The 17,385-nt window shown below is 36.4% G+C and overlaps 1 protein-coding gene across 2 annotated transcripts; it reads left to right on the top strand.

Annotated features, from left to right (window-relative positions):
* The first annotated feature begins 90 nt into the window (after window positions 1–90).
* On the top strand, window positions 91–16,872 carry LOC145204027 (integrin alpha-2-like). Of its 2 annotated transcripts, XM_080076429.1 has the most exons (27): window positions 91–231; window positions 1,089–1,228; window positions 1,588–1,646; window positions 1,730–1,847; window positions 2,575–2,698; window positions 3,257–3,366; window positions 3,767–3,944; window positions 4,891–5,066; window positions 5,334–5,401; window positions 6,190–6,343; window positions 6,764–6,852; window positions 7,650–7,886; window positions 8,274–8,501; window positions 9,181–9,484; window positions 10,151–10,302; window positions 11,101–11,324; window positions 12,111–12,252; window positions 12,321–12,434; window positions 13,139–13,227; window positions 13,719–13,811; window positions 13,873–13,990; window positions 14,571–14,678; window positions 15,132–15,266; window positions 15,336–15,449; window positions 16,062–16,151; window positions 16,488–16,625; window positions 16,718–16,872. In XM_080076429.1, the coding sequence occupies exons 1-27, from the start codon at window positions 101–103 to the stop codon at window positions 16,811–16,813; spliced, it is 3,729 nt and encodes a 1,242-aa protein (XP_079932555.1). In that variant the 5' UTR covers window positions 91–100; the 3' UTR covers window positions 16,814–16,872. The 2 variants fall into 2 exon arrangements, with proteins under 2 accessions (XP_079932555.1, XP_079932556.1); XM_080076430.1 differs by lacking the exons at window positions 91–231; window positions 1,089–1,228; window positions 1,588–1,646; window positions 1,730–1,847 and adding an exon at window positions 2,259–2,308.
* The last annotated feature ends 513 nt before the right edge of the window (window positions 16,873–17,385 follow it).

Here is a 17,385-nt window from a genome sequence, read left to right as displayed (position 1 = left end):
TATAAAATACATAAATGTTATCAAACAGATTTTTATTTTTAACTCGGACGATATTTAGTCAAATTTTGCTATGAGTTGGACATTCATTAAACTGTTGTTTATGACTGTGACCTTCAGAATGGCGTGCCAAGGTCACAACATAGAAACACGATCTCACACAATTGTTGCTCTGACCGGCAGTGGAACCGTCGAACATTTTGGTTCGACGCTTGCAGCTCTCAAACATAGCTCGTAAGTTTTTTTAGTAATTTTTTTTAATGTTCGTATGATTAAATGTAGCTATAACTAAACTTTCCTAAAAGTTCATAATTTTTCTCTTGTAAGGACACTTGGGCCACGTAATTGTAGGTTCCCCGTTTGTTTACCATATTCTTGTGTTGACTTCGTATCATGCGTGGTCATAAATACATGAGTCAGACCGTTGAGTAGGTAGCTTATTTCCTTTGCTCCAAAGAGGTATCATATGTTTTACGTAATTTTGCTTGAGACACGGTGGATTAGGATCTTGGTAATTGTGGATTAAAGCATCCTTTGTGTACGTTACGTCACATTCGTGTGATATAGATGTTTTGGGCGATCGGTTGCTTAATAAAAACTTACAGAGAATTCATATTCATTTTCTTCAAACGCGTATTCTTTTTCCCCCCAAAAGGAAATAAATAGCTTAGCACAAGTATTTTACCAGCTTTTGGCACGACTTAATTTTATTAAAGATTTGCCCTTGGTCACGTCACCAAGCGTGACGTCAGTGGTGGCAGAACAACCATAGTAAATGCACATCTCCTATTTTGCCACTTTTATTAGTGTACAAAAATGTTTTGATCCCACTTAAAACGAAAACAATGGATTTTCATTTTTGTGCCTTATTTGGTTTTAAGCAATTGATTTCATGTGTAGTGTGTCGATACAGTTTAAATTGTGAAACTTAGGATAATTACAGTACTCACAGTTTACATTAATAGCATACCAAGCACTTCTCTTCACTAATTTGGAAGTTTAAACTGGGTGACAAATATGACACAGCAAAAAGTCTTAATCACAGCATTAAAATAGTGTGTCATTTGAAAACGTGTATTGCCTTTGTTTAGGGGCGATACCCACTTATATGTCGGCGCGCCATCCAGCGGAACTCCAGACGCCAACAGAGTGAGACCCGGTGAACTGTATTACTGTCCCGTAAGCAAAACTCAACTGGGAACTGTTCAATGTGACCAAACATTTACTTTCGGTTAGTATTTAATAAAGTGCTAACGAGGCCTGCTAAAAAAATGGCATAAAAACACGACCAAACATATACTGCCCTGAAATCAACCTTTTTTTACTTTTTGTAAGAGAACCTTTTTCGGTTCAATGGCCGTTAGACCGGTTTAGAAAGTACTACCAGTTTTTACAGAGCATGGAAAGGCCGAGTTTTTCTTTGACAGAAACACAATTCGACTTGAATCTTGTATTTGCAAAAAATGATTCATAGCATTGTAACTTCGTATGTAATCGCTTAAAGTTTTTAAACATAGTACGCGATGCAGAATTGAGCTCTATTGTAAACTTGTAAATACATTTAATGTGAACATAAGATTTTGCTTTTAGACTTGAAAGGTGCCATGGGACTTTCTCTGGCGATTCCGGCAAGCGGGAATGAGCTTGTGGTAAGTGTCAATGATTATCCCTGACACCGTATGCCAAGCGGCTTCCGGCAGACTTACAGTACCTCAACAGTGATTAATTTTAGGTGTGTGGGAATCGTTACACAAAAGTTTGTCCTGGTGCAAATATTGAGCAACGAATTACAGGAGCTTGCTACAGATATACTGATGCCGGACAACTTCTTCTTAACCCAGCATCAAGCGGTAAGCAATACATGTTTTACGCAATTGAAAGTTTTGAAACTTAATAGTATTCGATTTTTAATAAAGTAGGCTATGATTTCAGCTTGTAGTTAGTCCTATTTCCTATGGTTAATCCTACACATTTTTGTTTCAAATATGCAAGCAATGCCATGCGTAGGGCTATAGCTTTGAGAGGACATTGTTTGCGGCTTTTTTTCAGATGTAATTTTTTGGGTTGAAAAAGATCAAGAAAGTCACAACAAATATCTAACGTCTGGAACCACAAGCTATGCGAACGATTAATTAACTTGTTCAATCAACTGTAATTAAATGACACGGCCTTGTTGCTTTTTGTTGCGTTGAATGCATTAGGCAAAATTGGTGTTTGCTAAGGGCATGTTCGTGCGCAAAACAACAGCTTTTCTGTTTGGTCTTTGTACCAACCTGTGTTCATTCAGCAACGTAGATTTACATTAGTTGAGGTAACTTGTTTTAAGGTGAAGGGATACAATACCACATATCACCGTGCAATATTAACTGGTTATCGATAATACTCAAGATTAAAGGCACCAGTTCTAGTTTAAATTGTATTTGCTAAACAGGAGAATAAACAAAAATTGTGTTAGAGTCAACAACATTTCAGTAAAAATATTGATTATGTGGACTTCAGTAAAAATGCACCACATAATAAAGTATTTAATCTGCAAACATCTATTATAACTTTGTAAATTTCATTTACTTTATTCAGCATGTAGTAGCGCTGGAACGTCTGGATTGGATCTTATTTTTGTCGTCGACGGTTCCGGTTCCGTGGGTCCCAATGGCTTTAATAAAGCTCTTCAATGGATTGTCGATGTGGTGTCTGCTTACAAGTTAGTGAAAAAACTACTGACGTGTCCAAGTATAGCTACTACTACACTCCGTCATTTTTTTCTGTTTCGACTTCAGTTACATGTTAAATGTGCTGTCATAGAGTAGAACATTTTTTAGCAAAATCTTGGTAATAGACTACTTTTCTGTTATCTTTATAAAACAGATTTTAATAGGAAGTAAAAGCGCTGTTTTCAGAAAATTAAAACATTGAATTTTTTTGGTAATGATTTCGTCTGTTTGTTACTCTTTTGTACAAAAAAAAACATTTGAAGACTAATTATTGTCATGCTGAATATCTTTTTCCAGATTAAATTATGGGCGTTTCAATTGCAAATGTATTAGTTGGGTTTTAAACCAAACAGTGTTTTAACGAAATTTAGGTACCAATATTTTTCATTGATGCTAGAAACCATGATAAAGTTATAGCAAAACTTAAATGAGAGTATTTTTAAAATAAATGAGTGTTTTCAGCAATAACTTTGGGTTTAGACTTAAGTAATGGTAAGCCGACCCGCACATACAACCAGCAAACAAACGATTTTATTTTTATTTAACAGAACTCAAATTAACAGTGGAGTGGTCCGTGTTGGATTCGTGCAATTCGGCAGCAAAGCTCAAACCGAAACTGAATTTATACTTGCACAGTACACATTCGCCGATTTAGAAAGTAGGTTAGACTACATAAAAGGCGAACGTAGACGTTTTATACCTTAAATTGTCATTGTTAAACGGTTTTGTACGTGAAAAGTTTATGGGTTATTAAGTCCTGTGCACTGTTAAAACTGACGTTTTTTTGCTGATACAATTATCAAAAAGATAACAAAGTACAACTTGTACTGATTTCAACCCCAATAGTTTTGATAACGGTTCTTTACATGAACATATTTCAAAACCCAGTACATAAATCCCTAGATTAGGACAAGCAGAATCAAAACAACATTTGTACAAGTAGTTAAATTTCGCTGAAATTTTCGGCATTATTTGTGCGAGTAAACAAATACAAAACAGAAGTAAAGAACAACAAAACAGTAAAACAATAAACGTAAAATAGATTGCATTATGTTTAGCTCAAATTCTGAATGTGGTGTGGAAAATCGGAGCTACCTTTACTCATATTGGCATTAGGACGGGACGAAATATGTTTTCAAGTCAGGGACGTGTCGATTCAACTCACCTTATGATTGTTATTACGGATGGAAAGTCGGACGATGAGACTAAAACCGTTGCTCAGGCAAATACATCCCGGTATGTAGGATAATATATAACATAAAAGTGTTTTGATAAATTCTTTTCAACATAAAACTTTGCATATAAATTTTAACTTGATTATGTTACGTTTTTTAATTAACAAACCACAAGCGTGCATTTAAATTTTGAATAAATGTGAGCAAATTGGGTCTAACGATCGTTTATATTGCACATGCTAGGTCTGCCGACTCACAGTTGTAAGTCGGGCAGAGTTTGGGCCGGCACTCTGCGTCAGTAGTAGCTAGTTTCTGGACCTGACCTAAGGTCAAACAGCCCTAAAACGCCTTGTTCGGGACCGAATGTTTACTAATGTATATTTTGTTTGTTGTCTTGGTCTTTCCTCAAGGCTTCAATGTATAGGACTGTCAATCAAACTTTCGGGTCTAAACGGGCTTCTCATAAACCAATTATGTCCAATTTCAGGGCCGTTAACTATTCTGTGTCGACTAACCTTTTATATTTGCCAACTTAACATTCAGGCCTACTTGCTTTTAAAATAAATGCTTGTAATCATACCATGGTTTAAACGTGTTTGGTCTTGGATTTGTAGCTATGTATTAGTGGTTCTACCTGCAGTGCTTATAAAACTGCACACTATAATATATTTCGTATTCGTATTTTAACCACTCAAAAAGCTCCTAATGTTTTATCTAACTTGATTACACCAGTTAGATGAACAAAAATTCATAACTGGGATGAGACCTGAAGTGTCTATGCAGACCAGCGATCATTTGCTAGATTTTTTTAGCCTACGCCTTGCCATGTGGGAATGCCTGGTCACTGGCTGATTCGGTATGGCGCATTCAATAGGCCTGGCGTACTGTGATTGATTACATCACTAACGTAATTTCGTTAAAATACAGATACAATATATATGACAAACTATAGCTTTTAGCACAGTTTTTAAAATACAAAACTTAACTTAATATTTTTTATTGCTTAGGAACTCAGGAATAAGAATAGTAGCTGTGGGAGTAGCAAATTATGAGTTAAAGGAACTGCAAGGAATTGCCGATAGCGACTCTATGGTGTTGTTTACCGACAATTTTGACAACCTTGCTTCTATTGTCGGAGAGCTTCAAAGTGTTATCAATGAAACGGTCTCAGGAAACTTAGAAGGTAATTTAAATTTAATTTCTAAAATTTGAGCGAGTTTTATTATGACATGATTTACTATAATCGTATAACATTTGCCAAAACTCAGTTGTACTTAGTTTAAATGACAAAATCGCGGAAATTTTTCATTTTTCAAGGTCAAGTAGATCTTGTAGAGTAATATTATTGCCGAAGCAGTAGCGTTTCTATTTCAGAACCATTCAACACAACTGTATTTAACCACCTTTAAGATTATAGACAATTTTCTTTATTTCTTCATCAACTTTGTAGGTACGGATGGAAATTCAACAAACGAATTCTCTCAGTGCCAACTTGGCTTTTCTGCTCATTACTCTGAGGTAAATAACGCATTTAGCGAGCTTATTGAACAAATATTTTGTACAACTGATGTAAGTTATACAAAACACCTGTTCTGAGTAAAGAACTTGTAACTTTGCTAATGTTTTTCTGTCATTTCCATGCTTTTAGTCATACTGTTATGTGTTTGCAACGAGTTTACTTATTCGCTATGATGATGTCCATGTTTTGATCAAAACATTAGTAAAATAACAAGTTCTTTAACGAAACACGAGTACATTTAACCTCGGTTTAACTGTTTTTGGCCAAAACAAATTGTCTGGATTATGCAAAGATCCGGATTACCCAAATCTCGTTTAACCGAGGTTTACTGTATTTTGTCTAACTACGCCAGTAGGAAGTAAAACTTTACCAATTGGTAACACATTCGATGTCGTAAAACCTGCAACAATATGGACATTTTAGATTCGATCCAGTGAAAACTTAAAAGTTGTACTAAACTGCAGGGTTGGGCCAAGCCGAGCCAGAACCCGAGTACTCGGTACCGAGCGTCGCTGTTTTTGATGCTTGTTGCTCGGCCGAGCAGTTGCACAAACTGACTCGAGCACTGGGGCCTAGACAGTTTAATACACCGCTGGCGACGTAAGTGGGCTTGAAATGCTGCAAAACAGGGGAGGAAGTGGGAATGTTTGTGACGTCACAACATCGAGCATTAACATGATATGCTGGGATCAAACAGAACATTTGCAGTTTTGGTCCATCCCTACTAAACTGAAGTCACCAAGAGTATTTGTTTATCGTTTTTTTTTCAAAAAGCTTGTTTTTTTAGAATTTATCTTTGTTTGTTGGAGCTGTTGGATCATTTGATCGTGCCGGATCACTGGCATCTTACCAACAGGATTCCACTAACTACGTCGGGTTGCTCTCTAGCGCCGGGCTGGAAAAAGTGGTCAACGCTTCAAGTTTAAGAGAATCTTATGCAGGTGAGTTTGCAGATTATATACTTCTGTGTGATTGTGGTTCTTGGCTTTTTTACATAAAAATTATGAAATAGTTTAAAGGTTTATGTTGACATAAGCCATAATAACAACTTTAAGGGTTTTTTTTTCTGTACGACGTTTGTTAGTAGATGTATGAACACATTTGGGTTGGGGTCGCGTTGTGTTAGAGAACCGCTAAAGGGGTTCGCAAAAGAAAAAAAAGGTTAAAAAACACTGCTGTATAAGTTTGTCCAATAAAACATGTTTTTTGTGCCGTTATTCTAATGTAAAACTACTTTAGCTCGCGTAAGGTCGGTAATCTCAAAAATTTTGATCAGGAAATAAAATTCTTTAGCTTCAAAGTTTGAACTAAAGAAATGAATAGTTTGTCTCAAACAAGGTCTCTTATCTTTTTCATTGTAGGATATTCTGTATCAAGTGGAAAGTTCTTTGGGGTCAGCGGGAGTGAATTTGTTGTGAGTGGGACACCAAGATACGAATCGCGAGGAACCGTGAGTATTTAGCTTGGGACAAAATTCATACATTTTAAATTGTTTGACTAAAATGTAAAAATAAGATTATTTCCAACGGTTTAAGGTATTAATGTATTGTAGTTCAAAACCAAAAACTCGCAATTTTTATGTAAGTTTATTACAATCACAACACAGCTGTGGCAAAAATTTATATTTGTAAAAAAATACATTCTTTGCGCCAGGCCCATTAAAGGCGTATAGTGCCGAATCAAATCGGTTTTCCGAGCATTCCCGTATGATAAGGCTTTGGGTAGAAAAATCTAGTCTGCGGTGGGATTTGAACCCACCTTTCTTGGGTTCGAATTCCACTGCATGATAGTTTTATCCAACCCATGCCTTGCCACATGTGCTAATGCATAAGAGGACGGCGTGATCGGGTACAATGCCTTCAAAAGACCAGGCGCAATGTGATTTCTACATGAGTTTGTTGTGATCGCTGGTTTGCATAGACGCTTTAGGGCCGATCCCAGTTATGAATGTATGTTTATCTTAGCCAAACTTTTTGAGCACTTCATGTATAATGAAGACGTGTTGCACAAAGGGTTTGCCAATATCAAAAGATCCCCCATGTATATCATCACTTTCTTAAAGTTTCAGCACAAAAATAAGCCAAAAGATCTAAATGTAACAGAAACAATAGCGGTCAGAAAACAAACAGACTTTTTTAAAGCAAAAAGCTCAATAATCGGCTTCTAAAGACTCGCTGCTCTTTAATGGTTTCACTCTTGCCGTTCTTGTGACAAAAAGTTAAACATTTGTATGATTTGTTTGAACAGGTTTTAATTATGAGTTCTCCTGATCTGTCGGACCCTTCATTCTCAGTCCACCCATACGGAGAAATGTGGCAGCTTGGAGCCTATTTCGGTCATTCCGTGTTGGGTGTTGATTTGAACAATGATGGATTCGATGATCTAATGGTGTCTGCGCCTCTTCACTCCCACCAAGCGGGTTATGACCATGGAAGGGTTTTTGTATTTATGAATGACCCAAAAAATCCTGGACCAGAGAGTTGGGTAAGTGAAAGTATTATACAAAGGTTCGAAACACTTTTTTCTTGTTTATTCAAATACAGAATAAAAACTATTTAATTTGAAAAAAATACTCACTGAGTGCACACCGGTTCGACCTATAACGTCTCATCAGTGCAGCTGGTGACGAGAGATAGACCGTATTGGCTATTGTAGCCACCAATGGCGCTTCAGTTTGTTAGGAGTAATAGCTTATTATCTATTAGCTTGATGCTTTTAGATCAAAACATTATAATTGTTTTAAAAAAATATTTTTTGAAAGTTGCACTAAGTAAAAATGACACAGACAATTAGTAAATCACAGTATTTTTGAAAAAACATTAATTTAGAATGTTAAAATAAAAGATTCAAAAACTGATCTCTCATGCACAGACTAATCCAATGTACAAACCTCTCATCCTATATGGTTCGGCCACGTCAGGGAGTCGATTTGGTTCCACCATAGAAATAGCAGGTGACCTTGACAACAACGGTTATAAAGACATTATTGTCGGTGCGCCTCTTGAGGGGCCATTATCAGGGGACTCTACGTCACAAAACAGTGGCGCCGTATACGTTTACTACCTCTCATCGGACGGAATAAGTGATCTACATAGACAGGTTAGGAAAATTATTATATGTTTGTGATATGAAGGTTTTGTGGTTTATTAAATTTAACGAAGTAAATCAAATATTTTTAAAATTAAATTGTGCAAAATCTTGAGATTTATGAAATGCCTAAATGACATTTCTGATTGTATTTTTGATTTTGGGAAGTACACATGTACCAAACAACTTCTTTTCACGAAATCAAACAAATTGTAAATCCTGACTATTCATTGAGTTATTTTAAATCGCCAACTAAATAGAGTAAACCTCGGTTAAACCGGACCCATTTGGACCAAAAAATTTGTCCGGATTAGGCGAAGATCCAGATTTACCGATGTCGAATAGTTAAAGACTTACCACATTACAAATCATTTGTACCTCAAGTTTTGTCCGAATTGGGCGAAGATCCGGATTAGCCGATCCGGTTAAACCGATATTTGCTGTAATAACTTATTATGAAAAAACAGCCAACCTAAAAGGATTTTATAACTTTAAGTCAACTGCTGCTCCTGTTAGACTCCAAGCTAAAATCTACCCATTGTATTGACATACAGTTTTTCAAGTCAAAGTCCAAGTCAATTTATTAACAATCCCAAAATCGCTGCATTTCGCTAAGTTCCAGTAATTTTGACATTGTAAAATGTATTTACTCTTAGCATTATATTTTATTTCCCACTTCTACCAATTTCAGCGCATTCTGGGCAGCGACCTTCACTCGCCACTTTTACGTTTCGGCGGCAGCGTCGCCACTAGCAACCGACTAGGTTATGACATCAACGACGATGGTTATCCCGACGTGATGGTTGGAGCGCCATCTAGCGATTCACTTCTCTTGCTGCGAAGTCGACCTATTGTTGACGTCAGCACATCAATGACGTTGAATCCTGATGAAATTGACGTAATCGATTGCGTCACGAGACCAGGGGGGCTGTGTTCGACCGCAAGATTTTGCATCACTGCTGCCTATCGAGTTAACCCGGCCCTTCAGCAATTTCGTAAGTGTTGTGTTATTGTTGTGTAATTTGTGGTTAAAGGGTTGATATTTGTAATAGCATCGAGCCAATACATGATAAGCTGCAGACAGTGCACAATGTTTCGACCTATAAATTCTCATCAGTGTAGCTGGCGACGAGAGATCAGCCGCATTAGATAATAATGTATCAACATTATGGCACAATGAAAAATGTGCTGTGTTTTGGAGGACCATAGGTATATATTCACCAAACACCCGCAAAAGCCACTTTCTTTTTCAATGCACATCGTTAAGTGTGTGTAGCAAATAACTTTATTCTTAATTTAATTGAATATTTCACATACTATTTGCCTATTTTAAGGTTTTTCACGATTAGGGATTCTTGTTTACTCTATTCGACCTGTTTAAAGCCGAAATTCCAACACAGGGTGCCATTTCCTTTTTTAAGGACTTACAGGGTTACTTGAAGGGGGTCACGAGGCAAAAAAGTTACTTTTAGGGGACACGGTCCACGAAAGGTTGAGAACCACTGCAATGAACGCAATTTAAAGATAAACTGCATGTCTTAATTTAATTGAATATAGATACTGATGATTGTTGTAAAGGCGAAATATGTATATTTTAAAATCTTAAGGACGAATGACTTTTTCATGAACTTAAACTAATAGCCACATGTTTTCTATTCTAGCATTTGAAATAACAGCCAATCTGGATGCACGAATTTCGAATCCATTTTCGAAGCGCCTGCTGATAGTTGGCAAAGACACACACCTACAGACGAATTCAAGCGTACAAGTTGGCCAAAGCGAAGTTTGCCTTGATTTTCAAATGCTCCTCAATGTAAGACTGTTGATTTCCAAATGGTCCCTAAGTTTTTAACACAGAATCCGGTTAATCGCATAATTCGTGCAACTACATAGGGATTGTATATCTTACAAAAAGTGTTTTACACATTGGGTTTGCGCTTAACCGGATTCGTCAGTAACATGATTGGTTGTAATTTTGTCATATCCAGAAATCTGTCGGATTTTTTACGTTGCACATATAACAACAAAACGCTTTAATGCAAAAAGTCTGATTTCGGAAAGATTACCGCAACTTAAACTAATATTTTAGTTTGTTTGTCAATATTTGCTTGCATGAAGGATTTGAAGACAAATTTCTTTTTGTTTTCATTTCAAACCTGAGCCTCAACTGTCACAAGAGTTTTTTTTGGAGAATAAGTACTAACAAGGCTATAGTTGGTTCTTACTCCGTTGGGTTAAACAACTTATACCAAAATTTGTTCAATGCTTTAAGCAAAAAATGTTTAAATTTAACTGATAACTAGGCTCTTAACCTTTCATTGCCTACGTTACACAAAATTTGTATTGCAAAAAATACTTTATAAAAAAAAATACTAAAAATACAAAAATAGTATTTTTTTAGGCTTGCTAGTTTTTCAAATCAGGCCTTTTATTACGTCCCAGCTGTTGCATAAAAATTAACGTCAATTAAAATGACCTGATGTACTTTCCAGATAATTTACGGAAGTCATCACTCGATTTGTTGTCGTAACTTAAAAGTAAACTTAGTTTAAGCAAAGACTTTTTCTTATTTGTTTCTCAAAAAGGAATCTTTTCTTATTTATTATATCAGGTAAGAGCCCTTGGAAAACTGGGTATAGGCGCAGGTGGATTTGATATCAAGCCGACCATCAACGTAACTTATCAATTGATACCGGATTTTCAAGCAGTAAGCTTTTCTCCAGTCCTCGACCGATTTACAAACTCCTACCTAGCTTATGATTGGTCGTTTCAAACCGGCTGTACAGGAGATGGCGGGATTTGTAACCACGACTTGTCTGCTGTAGCAATATACTCGTAAGTAAATTTTTGTTAACAATAAATATAAGTCATACCACACCAGACTTTTTCAAATTACCTGCATGTGGTAAGCATTCCCAGCATTCTTCAGTAGGCTAGAAACATCTCTCGTGGGTTCAAATCCCACCGCAGGCTGGATGTTTTAAGCCTATGCCTTACTATATAGGAATGGTTGGTTACTGGCTCGGTACTCTGTATCGCTGGTCAGCTTGAACGCTTCAGGGCTGACCCCAGTGATAAATTTATGTCCATCTACATTTACACTATATACAAGTCATGTGCGTTAAACATCACACGGATTTTTTTTTCAGTTACTTTTTCATCGATTTGTCAAACATACAATGTAAAAGCACAAAACTCATTAAATGATATGTAAGGGTTGTAAGCTGCAACCTAGCACCCTGTTCAAACAGATGTGGCGATGACTTTTCAGCCTGTTACTCGCAACAGTGGGGTAATGTGGCTTTATTAGACTATACGGGATAATGCCTTGTCACTGTAGCTGTACTAATGAAGCCATAAGCAATATGTAATGTCTGTAGTACAGTTACTATGCTTTCGTTTATTTTACGTTCATGGCGATTGAATATAGTTGAAATCATAACAAACAACGATAAATTGTAACATTGGCTTTTGTATTCTAAACTTGAATGCAACGTGATTTGTTTTTGTTTTTGTTTTCGAGAGGATGCATTGTTGCAATATATCTCGTAAATAGGACTATGATTACCATCAAACAATACGGTATTTGAGCTCTGTCCTTATGTTTTTTTGTCATGATAGATTGGAATCGTCAAACGATGAACTTATCCTAACTGATCGTTCACAAATTGTCTCCGTTAACATTTTAATCCGAAATGCCGGGCCTGATTATTCGTATTTTACAAAAATCAACATTACATCTGGAGCACTGCCGCGCAGCAAGGTAAACTAAAAACACTAAATCACATTGTTGACTTGTGATGTCATCTGTGACGTGACGGTTTTGTATAGGTCATCGGTGATTGTGTCAGACTTTCCGCCGACGATTCGACCCCGAGCTTTACAGTTCTGGAATATGTTTCTGCAAGTGCTGAGTTAGAAGATCTTATGCTGCTCGGAGCAGAGGTAAAGATTTCTGTAAATAAAAAAATAATAATGTGTTTGAATTAATTTCGTGTTCCAGCACAATAAACGCTATGACAAAAACAATTGCCTATCGGTAAAACGTGTGATTATAGATTTACTTTGAATTAAGATTCATATGCAATGCACAGTTGGACTAAATTGTTTTACTTTAGCTAGCTTATGTTTTAAATTAAGTTCCACGAAACAACATTTTCATTCCTCCACGATATGCAGCAAAGTTGATAAAAGACTGAAAATTTAATGAACATTATTTAGGCTTAAGTAATTAAATCGACTTTAAGGAGCCCCGGTCCCCATATTAAACTTATGTTTTACACACCACACGCCATTAAAAAGTCGAATTTCATCCAAGAAGTTCCCCCCTGGTTTGGAAAATCCTTAATTTCCTCCGAGCTGGGATATTGCTCTGAGCTTATATGCCTCAAGCGTGGTTATTAAGCTACCTTAAGGCTTTGTTGACAAAATTCGAACAAAGCAGAAATCATAACCAACAAACAACGAATGCCCTTTATAAACTTTTAGTAACTCAGTAGCTGACCGCTGTGCATGACAAATTATCATACCCTGTTTATACTTATAAAATTAGTATCATCCAGTTTTGATTCATCTGTATATTTTCACAACAAAATATATGAAACATTACAACTACTGATGTAAACCATTGACCCTTACTTTATATTCAGTGTAACTTTACGCTTGAGTTCGACCTTGGTTCGATGGCTGAAAAGGCTGTTGCTGATGAGATCGAAATAACTGGAGTTGTTTACTCAAAGTAAGTTTATTATGGCTGAAATAAATCACATCAAAAACGCATTTTTGTCTATAGTTCTAATACTGTAACTAGGTTTATGTTTTGTCTCGTATTTTCGTCGATATTTCAACGTTAATTAAAGTTTTGACCTGGGTAGGCTATTGTCGTCCATTCTAGGGTCTATTTTTGTTTATACAGTACTTTATATTCGACCAAGTTTATCACCCTGTGGCCAATATTTAGCTGGGCTGTTGACAGCCAATTATAAATAACAAATGTTCGATGCATACACATTTATCACTACTCAGCAGCCATCATAACGCCAGTTTAGAAAGGGATACGGGTTCCTTTTCGCCTTACAAGAGATGATAACTATATCTGTATTATGTTCTTTATGTTCTGCACTCATATTGTATTGTTTCTGCCTAAACCAGAATGAAATTAGATTTGCACGGCCTTTTCCAAATTACTGAACAGGCGTTTCCAAATTACCAAATCTATATTTGTTTCAGTGCTGGGAGTGTTTCATCAGAAATCAACACCGAAAACAACAAATTTCGATTTCAGCGGCTTGTTGCATACTCTGCGTCACTCATCTACGGCAGGTATGTCATTGTTACGTCACAGATTAGTAACGTTTTAATATATGCAATTACTCTTCAACAGTTCGGCTTCACCTGACGAGTTTTTCTTCAATCGCACGATGTCACTAGAGAGCTCCGTTACAAGTTTGATGAGTCCTGTATTAGGGGGTTCGCTTACTGATGTCAGACACAGCCACGCTGTGAGTATACGCTACGAATAAGTCACCAAAGTTTCAAAAAATTGAAGTCAACAAACTCCTTAATTTCAACAAATGGAAGTCAAAGTCAAAAAATTAAATAAAACATGATTATAATGAACATAAATGAAAACCTGAAGTTAGCCCTAAAGCGTCCATGCAGATCGGCGATCACGGCACACTCATGCATAAATCACAGTACGCCAGGCCCAATAAAGACGTTCCACCAAGCAGTTCCATATGGCAAGCGGTGCGATAGGATTCAACATGGAAATGTTAGGTGACCGGCTGATTCAGTACAACGCCTACAATGGGCCTTGCGTACTGTGATTTGTAAAACATTATTCTTTCTGGTCTAATTCGGGATTTACTTTGACAAATTTCGGGCCGAAGTTTTAGGCCTGTTTGCAACTGTGGTTTCATTTATCCATATTACAGACATTGTCTCGTTGCTTCCCTACAGAATATCTCTTACTTGCCGATATCGGTGTTTGCTTCCCTTGGTTCAAAGCAACTTTTAGAACGATTTCTTAAACAATGCAAAATGAACCGATTTTTTCTTGATTTCATGATTTTCATGCAGATTACAAGCACTGGACCTTTAATGGTTGCGATTGCTCCGATGAAGTTTACGTGGCCTGGAGCTTACGAGTTTTTGCCGCTTTTCTATCTTTACCAGTTTAATTGCGAGGTAAGAAAGAAGTTGAACGTGTCTCTAACAACCCTAAACAAATCATCAAAAATGTTACCTAACAGTGACAATCATATTAGTAGAAAATGGTCGGCAACCTTTCAAAAAGCCTTAACTAGCGTGCCAACATTTCTGTGTGCCTGCTGAATTAAGTGGGAATTAAAAAGCATACGCATTCGTATTAGGCCATGAACCACCAGTTCAGTTGAAAGAATATCGTGAACCAGTCGATTGTTCAGTAAGGATAAAGAAAACATGCACAACAAGCATATAACCCTGAAATATATTTCTGGAGTTATTTCGGACAATTGACAGCTAACAATAAATAGCCAATGGTCGATGGCCCACCAGTTGAGAACCACTGTTTTAAACAGTTCTTTACCTAGCAATGCAACAATTTCTCTGTACAAACAATATATTCTGTTATGTCCTGAAAATAGTCTGTTTCTTTAGCCTGCAGAACGCTGTACTTGCGACACGACAGGCAAAGTGAACAGCCTTCAACTATCATTGGACAACAAAACCAAAGGTGCCACAGTAGAACTGGAATATCCACAACCAAGCGAAGTTAACCTTCCATTGGAACTTGTAAGTACAAACCCATCAGAATTGTGTGTTGGTGTCGACATGACTTTAACCCCTGTGTTGTCCACACAGACGTGCGATGACGTCACGTGTGGTACGATCACCTGCACAATCCAGAATATGACGTCACATAGAACTGTTTACGTGACGGCGTCGTTCAAAGTGTGGCTTCCCACATTGACACAGGTATGATTTTCTTAATGTCATTTTTTTCTAATTTTAACAAGAACAATTAAGCAGTAACTATTTCAACTTTTAAACAGTGCATGGTCGCCAAACCTTTTTTACGTGCGAATAAACGTAAAATGTAACTTATGTATAAACACAATTCTGATAAATTGCCCAGATGCTCAAAATTATAACCTAAATTCAGGCACATAGCGGCATACTGGTCTTTGCATGCTTAAAGTTTTAGATTCTATTTCAATAAGGAACTAAAAATTCCAAATAGGCGAATATATGTTTTTTTCTGAACTGGCTGATTTTTTTAAACAATTAAGAGTTTCACCACTTGGTGGATTCACTATTAAATGATTAAAAAATACGGTGATCGGCGGTTAAAGTGCTGATATATAATATAAAATGTTACTTAAATCTCGAGTTAAAACATATACATCCCCAAAATAAATTTGATTCACAATGTGTTCCATGCGCTTCACAAAATAATTTGGATATAGCGTCTCCAGTTCCATACATTGACGTCGCAGTCTAAATTCGGCATAATTTGACAATGTTACCCTAAAACGTTTGCTGGTCTGTTAGTGGCCTATATATAACTCATCGATTTTTTTTATTCAGCCAAACCTGCACACCAAGATGTTTAGTGATGTCACGGTTGATACTACCGCCCTCCCGCTCAATCCCGAAGGAGTAATCTTCACGAAAAGGGTGCGTTAAATATACTAAGTTATTTCGCTAAATTGCTGTTATCATACTTCTGTGTAGATTAAATAGTAGAAATCGTCGTAATTAAACAAAATACTCGTCCAACATATCTAGGCACGCTTTTTCATGTATTACAAAATACATAATACATATTTTACAGTTGTCACTGACTTGCCAAGAGAATATAAACGATTCACTGTAACATTTATTCTAATTTAGTTATGAGCTAATGATATAGAATGCTCATTTATCTTGTAGGTCTATTGTAGTCGCATACTTATCGTACATCGTTCGGTATTTTTTTTGAGTGACAATTACAAAATATTTTTGTGTATGCAGGCCACCACTACAGTACGTGAATTCGTGCCCCCTGAGCCAATATCAGGAGGAAACGAGGGCTCTGACATTGGTGCTATCATCGGAGGTGTACTTGGAGGCATTGCACTGCTTTGTATAATAGTTATTGTTCTGTGGAAGGTTAGTGGTTTACTTTTTTGGTTTAAAACTCTTTCGGTTTCGTCTTGATTTAAGGCGCTTTTGTGTATGCATAAGTTTGATTGTATTTTCAGGTGGGATTTTTCAAGAGCAAATATGGTGAACGGACCAGAGAAGCTCGAGAGATGGAAGGAAATAATGAGCCATCACCATACCAAGTAGCTGAATAGTTTGAAACCTGTTTTATCCTTTTTTACCATTTTCTGAAAACGTTTTGACATTTTTATCGTTTTCGTCGCTTTTAAACAAATTTAAGTTGTGCATTACAAGGCTACTGATTATGTACTTTATACATTGCGTCAGTGCTACGTGTTTTTGACTTTTTTAATCTTATTCATTGTTCTATATTTGCACTTATTTATTTAAACTGTTCGTCAAAGAATAAAATACAATTAAAATATTTTGTGCGTCTTATTTTAGAGTTGTTATAATAAATAAACTAGACATATTATTATTTTATCAATAAACTAATTAAATACGGTAAACAACTACCGGTAAATATGCAGTTGTGGAACTGTTCACATGGAAATCATAATATTTTTAAATAAAATTCATTTTGACAACAAATCGAAAAAAACGTAAGTTCCTGGGAATCTGGGATATAGGATTATGACTATGGGATTTGGGATCGAAATTAAGGAATTTTAGTCACGAAAAATAACTGAATTTGTTTTTATTCTGTTAAATTTGTAACTTTTGGTACGGAGGGGCAATGGTTCGGAGTAAATATGTTTGTATTTGA

Source organism: Phallusia mammillata, chromosome 8 (genome assembly GCF_965637545.1).
Source record: "Phallusia mammillata chromosome 8, kaPhaMamm4.hap1.1, whole genome shotgun sequence".
Lineage (NCBI taxonomy): Eukaryota > Metazoa > Chordata > Ascidiacea > Phlebobranchia > Ascidiidae > Phallusia > Phallusia mammillata.
Note: the sequence above shows the minus strand (reverse complement) of the source record. Positions and strands in the feature narration are given on the sequence as shown.